We start from the raw sequence: 15,205 nt of genomic DNA, 5'->3' as shown, positions 1-15,205 counted from the left end.
TAGTCCATACTCCACCTCTAGGATTAGTCAATTACCATTTGAGTGTTCCTAAAAATTGCTGGCTTCAGGGGCTTCTGCCCCCCAATAAGCTGATTTTGGCTCTGATTATCTATATTCATGAGTCTTTCTAATTTTTAAGGTGGCAGTTTGCCCTGTGACCTCAAGTCTCTGATGGATCTAAGAAAAGTCATTAATTTTCAGTTTATTCAACAGTTTTATTGTTGTGAGGATGGGAGTGATATTTCCTAGCTCTTTACAAATCAGAGATAAATCCAGAAGTCCATCCATTTACTTTTCATCTACATAAATCATTATATTTCGAGTGAGTTTCTTGTAGAAAGCATATAGTTGGGGCATGGTTTTTTAAAATCCATTCTGAAAATTTTTGTCTTTTAATTGGTGTGCTTAAATCATTTACATTTAATGCATTTTTTGATATTTTGGATTTAGGGCTACCATTTCCCCACTTCTGCCTTCTTTGAGTTATTTGGATTTTTTTTCATATTTCATTTTAATTAGTCTATTGTGATTTGCTTATATCTTTATATTGTTTCCTTTACTGTTCACTCTAGGGATTACTTAATAATTTTTCACAGTTGTCTTAGAATCAACATTTTACCACTTCAAGTGGAAACCTTACTACAGTAAATGTCCCTTTACCCTCCTTTATATTGTAGTTGTCTTGTTATTACATCTACATACGTTAGAACTCCATTAGACAATGTTATACTGTGGCTTTTCCTTCAATCCTAATGTTCCGATTTTCCCTTTGGTATCATTTTCGCTATCTGCAAAATGTCCTTTAGCAATTATTTTAGAGCAGGTAATGCATTCTCTTGGTTTTCCTTCACTGAGAATATCTTTCTTTTTTCTTGACTCCTGAATGATATTTTAACTGGAATACAATTCAGAGTTAACAGCTCTTTTGTTTCAGTACTTTAAAAAGCTGTACCTCCTTCTGGCCTCCATAGTTTCTGATGAGAAATCCACGGTCATGTAATTTTTTCCCCAATTAAGTAATAGATTGTTTTTCTTTGGCAGCTTTCAAAATTTTTTGCTTGCATTTAGTATTCAGCACTGTTGTTATGACTTGTCTGGGCATGAATTTCTTTGACATGATCCTATTTGAGTTTCACTGAAATTCTTGAATATGTGAGTTTATGTCCTTCACTAAATTTAGGAAATTTTCAGCTATTATTTCTTCAAATATTTTCTTCTGCTTCATGCTTCTTCTCCTCTCCTTCTGGGACTCTGATGAAACAAATGCTAATCTCTTCAGATTATACCACAGGTCCCTGAGGCTCTATAAACATTTTTAAAAATCTGTTTTCTCTCTGTTGTTCAGATTATATAATTTCTGTTGCTCTATCTTCAAGCTTATTTACTTATTCCTCTGCTATCTCCATTCTGTTACTGAGTTGTTGGGCTGCACCCTGCAGGCCAGCAAGCCCTGTACTTGCCCAGCCTCAAGACTGAAGAAAGAGCCCAGAGTCAGTGACAGAGACATCAATGGTTTAATGGATAGAGGGATCTTACATGTCTGAAGCAAAGCCCTGAAGTGACACCCCACCGTGTGTGGCAGATGGTGGGCAGGACATGGCAGCAGTCTTCACTACGCAGGGGAGAGGAGGGGGGAATTGACATCAGGTTGGCTCATCAGTTACCAGGGAAACCAGCAGAGCAGCATGCCCCTCACTGCCCCTTTGAGAAGCTATCATGGTGTAGATGTTCTGATCTAAAGATTAGAACAATCAGTAGCTGGGGCTAGAGGCAAGTATGTAGGCATTTACAGATTAGGCTCTATGATTAAAAGGGAAGGTCAATCATGTGAGTAGTGTGTAGGTGAAGCAGGGACTGGTCAAACAGGGGATATACAGAAAGCAAGAGAACAGCCATCTTGGGTGGCCTGATCATACATGAGCCCATAGGGTTTTGTTGTTGTTACTGTGTTTTTCAGTTCTAAATTTTCCATTTCCTTCTCCTTTATGTCTTCTATTTCTTTGCTGAGACTATCTTTCCATTCATTTCAAGTGATTTCACCTTTATTTCATAGAACATGGTTATAACAGCTGTTTTAGTGTCTTCTTCTGATAATTCCAGCATTTATGTCATTTCATTGTTGGTATCTGTTGATTGTCTTTTCCTTTGTCAGTCAAGATTTTCTTGATTCTTCATAAGCCAAATAATTTTGGATTGTATCTTGATTTTTTTTAATGCTTTGTTATCATCATTTACTTTATTTATTTATTTATTTATTTATTTGGCTGAGTCGGGTCTTAGTTGCAGCATGTGCGATCTTCGTTGAGGCATGTGGGGTCTTTTGTTGTGGTGTGCAGGCTCTTCGTTGCATTGCGGTGCATGGGTTTCTCTCTAGTTGCGGCATGCGTGCTCCAGAACGTGTGGGCTCTGTAGTTGCGGGACACCGGCTCTCTCATTGAGGCATATGAGCTCAGAAGTTGTGGCATGCGGGCTTAGTTGCCCCAGGCATGTGGGATCTTAGTTCCCCGACCGACCGGGGATTGAACCCACGTCCCCTGCATTGGAAGGCAGATTCTTTACCACTGGACCACCAGGGAAGTTCCTATCTTGATGTTTTTAATATTATGATGAGACTCTAGGTCTAGTTTCAATCCTAAGAATTTGTTTGTTTGTTTGTTTTAGCAAACAGTTGACTGGGTTAGTTTCAGGTCACAATTTCTGACCTGCCTTTTGTGGGCTGTGGTTCTAATGTTTGTTCAGTTTTCAAAGCATTTGCAATACTATTTGGATCAGACCCTCACGTGTGCCACTCAGTGACCGGTCTCAAATTTGCACTATGGTCTAGCTGAATTCTAAAGCCTGTGGTGTAGTGTATAGCGTCAGATCTGCTTATGCAGCTTGAAGATGGGCTCAGGAGTTCATACCCAACTTTACGCATTTGCTCTCTTCACTCTCAACAGTCTCCCTGATACTTTCCAGCTTCTAAGGGCCTTCCTTCCTGGTCCTCTGATCAGAAAGCTGGAGTTTTACATTCCCTGTTAGGCCACACCCTTCATGTGACTATATCTGTGTCCAGAGCCAAGTGGTAGAAAGATAGAGAAAGATGAAAAGCAATGGAGAGTGACCCCATGCTCTTTGGTCAGAGAGGAAGCATTTCCCTCCCTCAGAGGTTTGGGTGCCTGTCTGGATGTCACTGCTTTTGCTTTGCTGCCACCTTTGCCACCATTTCTGTGGCCATAGCAGCATTGCCTGGTGGCTGCACTGTGATAAGGGGGGATGGGAGGGGTAGAAAAAGGGGAAATTACTCTCTCTGAGCTTTAGGAGATACCTTCCACTCCTCAGATCAGGAAGAGAGGAGAAATTCTCTTGGAATAATTTCTTTTCAACATCTGATGCACTCTTTGAGTTCTAGCTAGGCAATACTAGAGGAGAAAAATAATAAACCCACCGCCAGTCCTGGGAACTTTGAATGCTAGTCTACTTATGTGCCTGCTACCATGTACATTTCAGAGTCCTCATGTAGCCACTCTGTGTCCAAAATTTATACTTACATTCAAGGAGAGAGACCAGGTGGAGTATGCTTGTTCCATCTTCTGCAGAACAAGAAACTTTTTTTATTTAAAACTGTTATTTATTTGTTTGTTTGTTTTTTGGCTGCACTGCGCAGCAGATCCCTTAGATCCCCAACCAGGGATCGAACCCACGCCCCCTGCAGTGGAAGCTCCAAGTCTTAACTTCTGGACTGCCAGGGAAGTCCCTTAAACTTTTAAATTAAAGTATAACATACATACATAAAAGTGCACAAATCTTCAGTATTTACCTAATTTTCACAAAGTAAACATACTGTGAAGTCAACATCAGATCAAGAAATAGAAGCACCTCTCATGCCCTTCCCAATCACTACCTACTGCTAGTGGCCACTCTCCTCTTACTTCCAGCTCAGTAGATTGAGTATGCCTCTTTTTGAACCTTATATAAATGAAATCATACATTTCTATTCATACACATTCTTTCATTTGACATAAAGTCTGTGAGATGTTTTCATATGTAATAGTAGTTTCTGCATTTTTCATTGCTTTATGGTATTCTGTTGTATAACTTTACTTATTCCATTTTACTGGTGATGGACATTTGGGTTGTATCCAGGGGGGGCTATTACAAATAGTGCCACTATGGTAAACATTCTTGGACATGTCTTTTGATGCTCGCTCACATGTATGTATTTCTGGAGCATAATTGTGGGACCACATGGTATGTACATGTGCAGCTTGCGTAATACTGCGAACCAGGTTTCCCAAGTAGTTGTACCAACTTACACTCCTTCCAGCAGTGTATGAAGGTTCCCATTGTTCTATATTCCCTTGGTAATACCAGCCTTTTTTGTTTTTTTAACATCTTTATTGGAGTATAATTGCTTTACAATCGTGTGTTAGTTTCTGCTATATAACAAAGTGAATCAACTATACATATACATATATCCCCATATCTCCTCCCTCTTGCGTCTCCCTCCCACCCTCCCTACCCCACCCCTCTAGGTGGTCACAAACCACTGAGCTGATCTCCCTGTGCTATGCGAATACCAGCCTTTTTTAATTTTAGCTATTCCAGTGGGTGCATATCTCATGATGGTTTTAATTTTAATTTCCCCAATAACCAATGGGATAAGTACCTTTTCATTCTTATTGGACAATTGTATAGCTTTTTTCGTGTTTGTTTTTTTTTTTTTTTCTGGTTCATGTGTCTTTTTTTTTCTGGCCAGGCCACACGGCTTGTGGGATCTTCGTTCCCTGATCAGGGATTTAAACCCAGGCCCTCAGCAGTGAAAATGCTTAGTCCTAACCACTGGACTGCCAGGGAATTCCCTGTAGGCATTTATTTTAGATTTTGACTACAAACCCTTTGTTGAGTATATATGCTGGGTAATAAAAATGGTTTGATCCACAGGGATCTTTGGGAGGCACTAAGTGGTCATGAGTCTCCTAAGGACTGAGATAATCAGGAAGCCCATTGAGGTCCCACTTGTTCTATATGACCAAAAGTACTCTATCTGTGGTGAATAAGGGCCTAACCTAAGCCACCACAACATAGCATCCTAGTCCTTTATCCAGTTGCCAGACCTCTGTTTTGGTTACAGACCCAGAGCCACTTGGATGAAGGAAAGACCAGATGAAGGAAGAACCCTGCAATAACGTTACATATTTGTACTATAAATCTTCCTCCTGGCATTTGCCAAGGAGACCTGTGACCTGTGTAACTGGAGTGGGGAAAAAATACCAAGACCTTCCTAGAACGTAGACTAATCCCCAGGGACCCAGAGTTCCACTGTGGTCCAGTGATCAGAGCCAAAGCTTGTGGTAGTCAGGAGGTAAGTAGGATGTAGGTATCAGGAAGTAACATCATACCTTTATAAAATGTATGTGTGTTAGAGGGCAGGAGATAAATCTCATGAAAATACAAAGGCTTGCATGTCAATGAAGTTTCTAGAAATGCAGTGGCCTGGGCCATGTTGGGATATCCTGTCAAAAGTGAAAGAGAATTTCCACACTGTGCTGATAGGAAAAGCTAAACGTAAAAAATTTCTTGAATCTAGCAATTCCACTTGTAGGTATATACCCAAGAGAAGTGATGTTTGTGTTTGCGCATGTAGGAGAATGTTCACAGAAGCTTTATTCACAATAGCTAACAACTGAAAATAATCCAAAAGTCCATCAACAGAATAATAGATAAATATGTTAGTATATTCTTACAACTGAATACTACTCAGCAATGAAAAAGAATCAAACCACTGCTACATGCATTATTGCATATGCATGGATGAACCTCAATGAGAGTATATAGAGCAAAGTAAGCCAGATATATAATTACATCTATATGAAGTTCAAAAACAGGCAAAACTAATCTATTGTGATACGCATTAGAGTAGAGGTCGTCTCTGAGAGGATACTGACTAGGAGAGAGCATGTGGGAGTCTTCTAGGGTGCTGATCATTGTAGTGTTTTACAAAGTATAAACGGGTAAGAATCCACTGAGCTGCACATTTAAGATTTATGCACTTTATGCAAATTTTACTCTGATAAGTAAAAGTGAAGGAGAAATATTTCCCATCATGAGACAAGGTGACATAGCTAGAAATGACTGCATAAATTTGTTGGCCAAGAAAACAGAGAGCGCATCATATGAATACCCTCTCCTATGCAGATAAGTGTGTTGCTCTTATAGTAACAGGAAAACAGATGTCTTTCTACCCCTAAAAAAACAATGGACAAGTTGCTATACCTTGAGGCCTTTATCCCTGAAAAAGAGATGCATTGAACAGTGGACCTCCAGATACTGGAATCCACATTGGCCACATTTGAATGTACTACTCTGACCCATTTAGCAGAACCAGAAGGGCTGTGGGCTTTGAGGTCATCCAGGGCAAGAGGACACCACAGGAGATCCAGCTGTAAGGCAGGCAGCTCTGCCTTTTAGGCCTTAGGACCCAGCCGACCCCCCATGCTCAAGATGCCCACGGGTGACCAGAATGCTGGGGAAGCCTGTGGCAAGCCCCAGTGGGGTCTCACATCAGAAGTCCCTAGGGTTTTAGAACAAAGCTATGACCCTTTCTGACAAGTCACTAGCTCCTTGTCGGAGACTACCTGATGCTGAGACTCCAGGGAGTATCAGTTAGCTTATTCTGTACACAAACCACCCAAACATTATTGGCCTGAAACAATAAATACTTATTACTGCTCATGAGTCCCTAAGTCTTATGGATGATTCTTCTGTTCTTGGCCAGGCTCATTCACAGTGTGTGGTCAGCTGTGGGTCAGATTAGCTTCATGGACAGATGGACTCTTCCTGAGCTCATGTTCCCTCCCCAGCCCATACATGTGATCTCATGGGGAGTCTTATATGTCCAGTTGACCAAAGAGGAAAAAATGAAGTCCAGTTTTCAGACAGCTCATGTCCAGGTGGCAGATGGCTACAGTGTTGCTGTCTTGCTTAAGTGGCCCTGAAAGACAGTAAGGAGATGAATTTTCTCCAATTGGCTGTACTTGATAAATTACATCACAACCACTTAACCTGGAGCTAGAGAGAGCCTTAGGGACAGATAAGTAGCTAATGTTTTGGCTGCATGATAAGGGACTTGGGACTTAGAAGGAATATGATGGGAGGTTGGTAACGTGGAGGCCTGTGGAAAAGTATGTGGATGGACCTCTCAGAATGGATCTGAAGTTGGAGAATATTTGTGGAATATCTGTTGAATCTCACCAAAGGGACCTACTGCAGAGGTGGCTGTCAGGAATCAGGTGAACAAGGTGACTTGTGCATGTCAGACATCCTCTGTCCCATCCACCCCAATTCTTGCTCAGTGGACTCATGAACAAAGTGGTCACGGTGGCGGGGGTTGAGACTGTGCGTGGGCTCAACCGCGAAGGCTGACCTGGCTACCAGCACCACTGAGAATCTAACCCACCAACAGCAGAGACCAAGTTGGGCACCATCCCCTGGGGCTCAGCCAGTCACTGCTAGCACCAACATTTATAGACACACTGAAATACAGCATGATGGATATTCCACCAAATTGCTTTTGACCAAAGAGCTCCCTTTATAGGAAAAGAAAGCGGGCAGTGGATTTTCCTGGTCTTACCATGCACCTATTCATCAGAAGCAGCTGGCCTTGGAGAACACCAGAACAGCCTATTGAAGATGGAGTTACGGTATCAGCTCAGAGAAAACAATCTAATCTAATGCGTATCACATCTAACCTGGGGTTAGATTGTTTTCTGAATCTACAATCAGTGTGTGGGACTGTCTCCACATAGGCAGTGGTGTGGGAAAAAATAGCTGACTCAACAAAGGAAAATAATTCGTGAACAGTACTGAGAGACTAGTTGAAATTAGAAACTGCTCACTCTTTGTAGCTGTGAGATTCCCATTAGCAGTACTCAGTCACTCTGACATAAGAATAGAGAAGGAAGCTGCAGCATTGAAGATCAAGGTTGTGTGGGACACCATTATGCACCAAAATTCTCTCAGCCCTACTCTCCATCCAGCTGCTGCTGGGGGACCACTTCATGTGGGCTTTGACTGGCTCTGCACCAGGACCATCAGGCAGCACTTCCACTTAGGTGGAGGTGATACTGCTCACCTCTTTTTTTTTTAAATTAATTTATTTATTTCTGTCTGCATTTGGTCTTCATTGTTGCACACGGGCTTTCTTTAGTTGCAGCGAGTGGGGGCTACTCTTCATTGCGGTGCATGGGCTTCTCATTGCAATTGCTTCTTTTGTTGCAGAGCACAGGCTCTAGGCATGCAGACTTCAGTAGTTGTGGCACATGGGCTCAGTAGTTGTGGCTCGCAGGCTCTAGAGCGCAGGCTCAGTAGTTGTGGTGCATGGGCTTAGTTGCTCCACGGCATGTGGAATCTTCTCGGACCAGGGCTTGAACCTGTGTCCCCTGCAGTAGCAGGCGGATTCGTAACCTCTGTGCCACCAGGGAAGCCCACTGCTCACCTCTTAAATAGTTCATCGAACACTTACTATAGGACCCAGCAATTCTATTCCTCGGTAACTAACCAAGAGAAATGAAGCATATGCCCATGCAAAGACTTGTACATAAATATTCATAGCAAGATTATTGTAATAGCCAAAACTAGAAACAATGTCCATCAACTGATGAATGGATAAACAAAATGTGGTCCATCCATGGACTACTTCTCAGCAATACAGAGGAGCAAACTGCTGACACATAATCACTTGGATGAACCTCAACAGCACTATGGCAAGTGAAAGAAACAAGACACAAAAGATTACGTACTGTGTGTGGTTCCATTTATAGGAACTTTCTAGAAAAGGTGAATCTATATCAGTGGTTTCCTGGGGCTGACGATGGGAACAAGGAGTAATGGCGGACAAGCACGAAGGACTTTTCCTAGGATGGAAGCGTCCTACAATTGGATTGTGCTGATGGTTGCACAACTGTTTACTAAAAATCATCAAACTGTGCTCTTACAATGGGTGAATTTTATGCCATATAAATTATACCTTATTGAAATTGTTTAAATAAAGAATTTCAACTTTTATGTCAAGCAGCATTTGGCACAACTGATCATTTCCTCCTCCTTGAAATCCCGTCTTCATACTCTTGTTTTCTCTGACCTTACTCAGGGTTCAATTCACTCCCCCTAAGTGACCTCCTTCAGGTCTGTGCCTTTACATATTGGCACTGATGATGTCCACATTTACATATCTGCAGCCCAGCCCTCTCTCCTGAACTCCAGACTCTAAAACCCAAATGCCTGCTCACAGTCTCCTTGGATATGTGATGCACACCTCAAATGTCATATGTCCACACTGAGCTCCTGCCCTTCCCAACCCCGATCTGAGCCACCCTCAGGGTCCCCATCCCAGCTGATGGCAGCTCCTTTCTTCCCACTTGTGAGGCCAAAAGCCTTGGAGTTGTCTTTGACTCCTCTTTTTCTCTCCCACCCATATCCAACCCATCAGCAAACCTCAACTGGCGCTTCCTTCTAAATACACCCAGAAATGGGTCACTTCTGCCCACCACCTTGGTCCAGCCCATTGTCATTCCTCGCAGGCATTGCTGCAGTAGCCTCCTCTTCCCTGCTTCCACCTTTTTCCCACAGCCTTTTCACAACAAGATATCCAAAGTTGTGCTAATAACATGTAAACCCAATCACATCATGCCTCTGCTCTGGTTCCCCATTTCATTTGGGCCTATGTGACCCAGTCCCATGTGACCATTCTGACCTCAGGACTCGGTCACTCTGCTCCAGTCCCACTGGCTTCCTTGCTATTCCTTGAACATGTCAAACATTCCCACCTCAGGACCTTTGCACTTGCTCTTTCTCCTGCCTAGAATAGTGTCCCTCCAGAATTCTAAAATAGTCTTGTGATTCCCACCCCTGGTATCCATACCTTTGTGTAATCTCCTCCAGTTGCATGTGGGTAGGACCTGTAACTTTCTTCTAACCAATAGAAGAATATGGCAAAAGTGTTGGGGGATCACTCCCATGATTATACTATAAGCTAAAGATGAAGGGATTTTGCAGATGTAATTAAGGGCCCAATTATCCAAATTAATCACTTTGATTTTGAGTTAGAAGATGACCCTGGTGGACCTGGCCTAATTAGGTGAGCCCTTTTAAAAGAGGGTTGGGGACTTTCCTGGTGGCGCAGTGGTTAAGAATCCGCCTGCCAATGCAGGGGACATGGGTTCAAGCCCTGGTCTGGGAAAATACCACATGCCGCGGAGAAACTAAGCCCATGCACCACAACTACTGAGCCTGCACTCTAGAGCCTGAGAGCCACAACTACTGAGCCCGCGTGCCACAGCTACTGAAGCCCACTCACCTAGAGCCCGTGCTGCACAACAAGAGAAGCCACCGCAATGAGAAGCCTGCGCACCGCAACGAAAAGTAGCCCTTGCTTGCAGCAACTAGAGAAAGACCGCACACAGCTACGAAGACCCAACACAGCCAAAAATAAATAAATTTACATTTTAAAAAAGAAAACATACATAAAGTTTAAAAAGTTATTAAAAAAATAAAATAAAATAAAAGAGAGTTGCCTGCACTTAGAGACTTGAAGTACCAAAGACTCTTTCTCTCTGTTGCTGGCCTTGAAGATGCAAATCACATGAGTTCTACAGCTGCAAGGCAATGCATTCTGCCAACAATATCCCAGGCTCCAGAAACGAATGCTGCCTGGCTGATATCTTGACTGCAGCCCTGTGAGACACTGAGCAGAGGACCCAGCTGAGCCGTGCCCAGACCCACAGAAACTGTGGGGTAATAAGTAGATGTTGTTTTAAGCTGCTAAATTTGTGGTAACTTATGACATAGCAATAGAAAACCAGTCCACCCTCAGATATCCACATGGCTTCTTTCCTCACCTCCTTCAAATGTCAGATGTCACCTTCACAAACAGACCTAGACTGAGCACCTCAGGAAAACTGCAACAAGCCCCACCTTTTCCTCCATAGCACTTACTGCTTCCTAACCCACTGAAATATGTTTCTTGCTTCTCCCCCTCCACTAGAATATAAGCGCCTGAGGGCTGGGATTTTTGTCTGTTTGTATCACTGATGTTTCCAAGCATCTGTACTGGGACCTGGTGCATCTTCAGATGACAGTTGTTGAACAGCTGAAGGAAAACTGTCCTGTGGGGGACACTATGCTAAAATAATCTATGTGCATGTGTTAACTTGGGTGAGGTCACTGTGCTCACAGGGCAGGCGGGAGGCCTTTCTGGGGCTGCCTCCAGGGTCAAGCCCTTGGCCTTCTAGCCCGGCAATGCCAATGAGCTGATTTGGGTGAGAAACAAGACCAGCTGCTGACTGGTAATCCAGGTCAGCCTGATCTGCTCAGCCTGGCAGCCTCAGCACCCACCTTGAGGGGGTCAACAAGAGTGCAGAGGAGGCTGTCTCCTCTCCCAGGGATGACAATGACCTCATTTTTTCCTATTGCACGTCGGGATCCCCAGAGAGCAGACTGAGATGGGGTTTAACATGCAGGATGCTTATTACCAAGGGCCCTTGGGACCCACACTTGTGGGAGGGAGGAGGTGGAAACAAGGCTAGGCGGAGGGAGAACTTCCATGCAAGGCTCAATTGACCCCACAGGGATGTCCTGAGCTGAAATAATCCTTCAGAGTTGTCCGGCATTAGGCCAAAATGGACCAGTCATTGGATGTGGGCCGCCGGGGGAGGATGTGACTATGACCTTGGCACAGGCGGCTCTCTGTAGCTGAGGCAGGCCTTGGATGGGCTGTCAGCCAAAGGCTATCTGATGACCACTCTCCCAGCAGCTGGGTGGCAAGTCCCTTCTTGAAGGAGGATCCATGCTGAGCACCTCCCTGGTCATGACAACACTGATCAACACCCTTTCCACTGAGGCAGTCTGTCTTTCTTTTATTTTTAATGATTTTCATTTTAAGATACTGTACATTAAAAATGCAAAAAAAATCAGTTGTTTTTCAATTTTATTTTTGGCTGTGTTGGGTCTTAGTTGCGGCACGTGGGATCTTCATGCGGCATGCTGGATCTCTAGTTGTGGCGAGCAGGTTTCTCTCTCTAGTAGTGGCCCGCAGGCTCAGTACTTTCAGTGCACAGGCTTCATTGCCCCGCAGCATGTGGGATCTTAGTTCCCTGCATTGGAAGGCGGATTCTTAACCACTGGACCACCAGGGAAGTCTCCCAAAATCACTGTTTTTAAATGCATAACTAAAAACATAGAATTACAAATGAAACCAGTTATATTTATGAGCAGGTATCAAAATATTAAAAACATTTGAGATACAGTCACAAATGTGCTTCTTTATTTAAAGCATTAGATAACAAGATCTAGTGGCAGGTCCAATAACTGCCATAATTTCAAAGTGATGATGAGTCTGATGTTTAGAGACATTTGCGATAGCTGTCGTAATGGGATAGGAGGACATCTGCCATTTTGATTTGCAACAAAGCCACGGGTATTGCAAATTCCACTGTGGTTTGTTGTCTACCTCACAGCTGAGGAAAGGCTGAATTTCAGTTAGAAGTGAGAGAAAATAAAATCTTTTCCGATCTCAGTTCCGGGTGCAGGGAAATGGTTGCTGGTGTGGGGAGTGGGGCTGGGGTTCCAGGAAATCTGTGTTCAGGAGGAGGAGGACTTCTTTGTAGAGGGGAGCTAGGCTGCGTGTGTGGTTGGCCGAGAGGGCAGAGGGGGAGTCCTGCCGGAGTTTCTTCTGGCCTGGAGGAGCCCGAGGGTCCAGCCTGACCCCCACCCCAAGGTATTGGGAATGGGGGAGGGGGCTGCAGGGCGTCCCCCCACCCCCCACCAAACCCTGTCCCACCCTAGGGCCCAGGCCACGGCACTGGCTCCCCTCCCAGAGCTGCTTCCTTCCCCTAGCGGCATTCGGCATTCGCTATCATTGCCAGGTCCATTAGCCATTAGCCGATGCGGTGACCTTGACCCGGCCTGGGCCCTGCAAATGAGGGGGCACGCCGGGGGCGCAGGGCCTGAACCGCAGCGGCCTGCTGTGACCAGTCATGCGGCGGCCCTCTTAGACACTGCTCCGCCTACGCGGCCCCTGGGCATAAAAAGCCGGGCCAGAGAGACAGCGCAGCCGCCGGACCCCGGACCCAGCCCTCCCGCACCATGGCCGCCCCCAGCCTCGCCTGCTGCCTGCTCGGCCTCCTGGCGCTGACCTCCGCCTGCTATATCCAGAACTGCCCCCTGGGCGGCAAGCGGGCCGTGCTGGACCTCGACGTACGCAAGGTGAGCGCCCAGCCCTAGTCCCGCGGCACTTGAGGCTGGGCAACCCGCAGCCACAGGGTCGCCCCTGCCGCTCCCTTTCCCGCGCTGACCCCGCGCCGGCCTCGCCTGGCCTAGGAACCAAGGCAGCCGAGTAGCTTTTGAGTCCCCTCCTTCGACCGCTTCTGGGGGCCAAAGAGCGCCAGGGAGACCCCGAACCTCCGGCGCTCCTCTGCTCAGCCGGCTCAGCCCCCCGCCCCGCAGGCTCTCCCTCCCGGGCCCGGGCCCCTCCCCGCCCCCGGCTCACCCCCGCCCTCCCGCCAGTGTCTCCCCTGCGGCCCCGGGGGCAAAGGCCGCTGCTTCGGGCCCAGCATCTGCTGCGGGGACGAGCTGGGCTGCCTCGTGGGCACGGCCGAGACGCTGCGCTGCCAGGAGGAGAACTACCTGCCGTCGCCCTGCCAGTCGGGCCAAAAGCCGTGCGGGAGCGGGGGCCGCTGCGCCGCCGCCGGCATCTGCTGCAGCCCGGGTGAGTCAGGCTGGAGCCGGGGCGGGACCGGGACACCGGGACCAGGCGGGGCGGGCCGGGGCGGGCCCTGACCCGGCGTCTCTTCATGCAGACGGCTGCCGCGGCGACCCCGCCTGCGACCCCGAGGCCGCCTTCTCCCAGCTCTGAGACCCGCCGGCCCCCGACACCGTCGGAGCGCAGCCCTCGCTCCCTCCGTAGCCACCCCCAGGAACTATGACTATTAAATAAAGCAGATTTTTTTCCCCTCCAGCCCGACTCGCGTCTAAGTGTCAGAACTGGGAAGGGAGGGCGTTGGGGGAGTCGAAGATCGCCGGCTCTCGGCGCTTCATAGGGAATTAAAGCCGCCACCCCGAGGGGAGAAGGGTGCTGTTCCGCGGTGACGTCCTGTAGGGGTGGATGGAGGAAGGAGGGGGACGACACGGCTGGCTCCCAGGGAGATGGAAACAGTCCCCTGCTTCCCCCTCCAACAGAGCTGGGGGCCTACAGCAGGCTGGACATGAGAGGAACTTTCTAAGGTCCAAAGCGACAGAGTGGGGCCTGCAGAGATAAGAGTCTGACGGGGCACCAGAGGAAGGGTAGGAGGTTGGTCGTAGAGAGTGAAAGACTTCCTGACATCTGGAAGCAGGCTTGGGTCACACATGAGGGCTGGCCTGGGGGAGGGGAGCTTGGCTGGGGCAGCTGAAGGGCCTTCACGTTTCCAAGGAGCTGGACTCTCAGACCGCAGGAGGCCACCTGTACTCTCAGAAGGGGTGGCCAAGCTGGGGAGGCTGGGCGGGAGGGCCAGCACAGCCACCCTGTGGCTTGTTGTCCCACCCAGGAGGCCCTGGGTTCCCAGTGTTGCATGGAAGCCAGGAGCCCTGCTCCTGACTGCAGTAAAGAAATGTGACAGCACTGGGGACCCTGCAGAACAGGGGTTCCTGAGAGCCCATAGCCACAGAAATGACCACAAAATGCAGAGGACACTAACAGAGAGACTCCTGCAACCTACACTTCTCATCTGTTCCTGGATCAAAGACCATTTTGGAGCAGTTATAAAAGCCTAACCCCTCTCCCCCAGAATGTGCCACCATTCACTTACTCGTGCTGTGGGACAAAAGCGATTTCAGAAGGTGCATGCCCACACACCCACTCCAAATAAAACAAGAGCGCATCACTATCTGTTAGTAATTTTTATATGTTATTTCTGTGGCTTTCTCACACACTGAAGCAATGAGGATTCACTCAGAGGCCTCCCACCCACCACAGGCAGTGTGTCGTCTCAGAGTGGAGAGAGAAAAAGTATACTAAAGAGGACTGTAAGGTTTTCTTTGTATAAATTACAAAACCAGGCAAAACTAAGCTATGGTGCTAGAGGTCTTGGGTGTGGTGGTGACAGGAAGGGGTATAAGGGGGCTTCTGGGGTGCTGGTCATATTCTGTTTCTTGGCCTGGGAGCTGGTAAAACAAGTGTGTTCAGTTTATT

General features: G+C 46.7%; 1 protein-coding gene across 1 annotated transcript; it reads left to right on the top strand.

Moving 5' to 3' along the window:
• The first annotated feature begins 12,618 nt into the window (after positions 1–12,618).
• OXT (oxytocin/neurophysin I prepropeptide) lies at positions 12,619–13,993 on the top strand. Its single transcript, XM_067705168.1, has 4 exons — positions 12,619–12,754; positions 13,032–13,242; positions 13,543–13,744; positions 13,836–13,993. The coding sequence occupies exons 2-4, from the start codon at positions 13,123–13,125 to the stop codon at positions 13,889–13,891; spliced, it is 378 nt and encodes a 125-aa protein (XP_067561269.1). The 5' UTR covers positions 12,619–12,754; positions 13,032–13,122; the 3' UTR covers positions 13,892–13,993.
• Positions 13,994–15,205: the final 1,212 nt, after the last annotated feature.

Source organism: Pseudorca crassidens, chromosome 15 (genome assembly GCF_039906515.1).
Source record: "Pseudorca crassidens isolate mPseCra1 chromosome 15, mPseCra1.hap1, whole genome shotgun sequence".
NCBI lineage: Eukaryota > Metazoa > Chordata > Mammalia > Artiodactyla > Delphinidae > Pseudorca > Pseudorca crassidens.
Note: the sequence above shows the minus strand (reverse complement) of the source record. Positions and strands in the feature narration are given on the sequence as shown.

Excerpts from the sequence above, each read along its gene's own strand:
- OXT (XM_067705168.1), top strand. The coding sequence starts at position 13,123 with ATGGCCGCCCCCAGCCTCGCCTGCTGCCTGCTCGGCCTCCTGGCGCTG. Across the intron at positions 13,243-13,542 it reads TGGACCTCGACGTACGCAAG|TGTCTCCCCTGCGGCCCCGG; the intron begins GTGAGCGCCCAG and ends CCCTCCCGCCAG. Across the intron at positions 13,745-13,835 it reads CGGCATCTGCTGCAGCCCGG|ACGGCTGCCGCGGCGACCCC; the intron begins GTGAGTCAGGCT and ends CTCTTCATGCAG.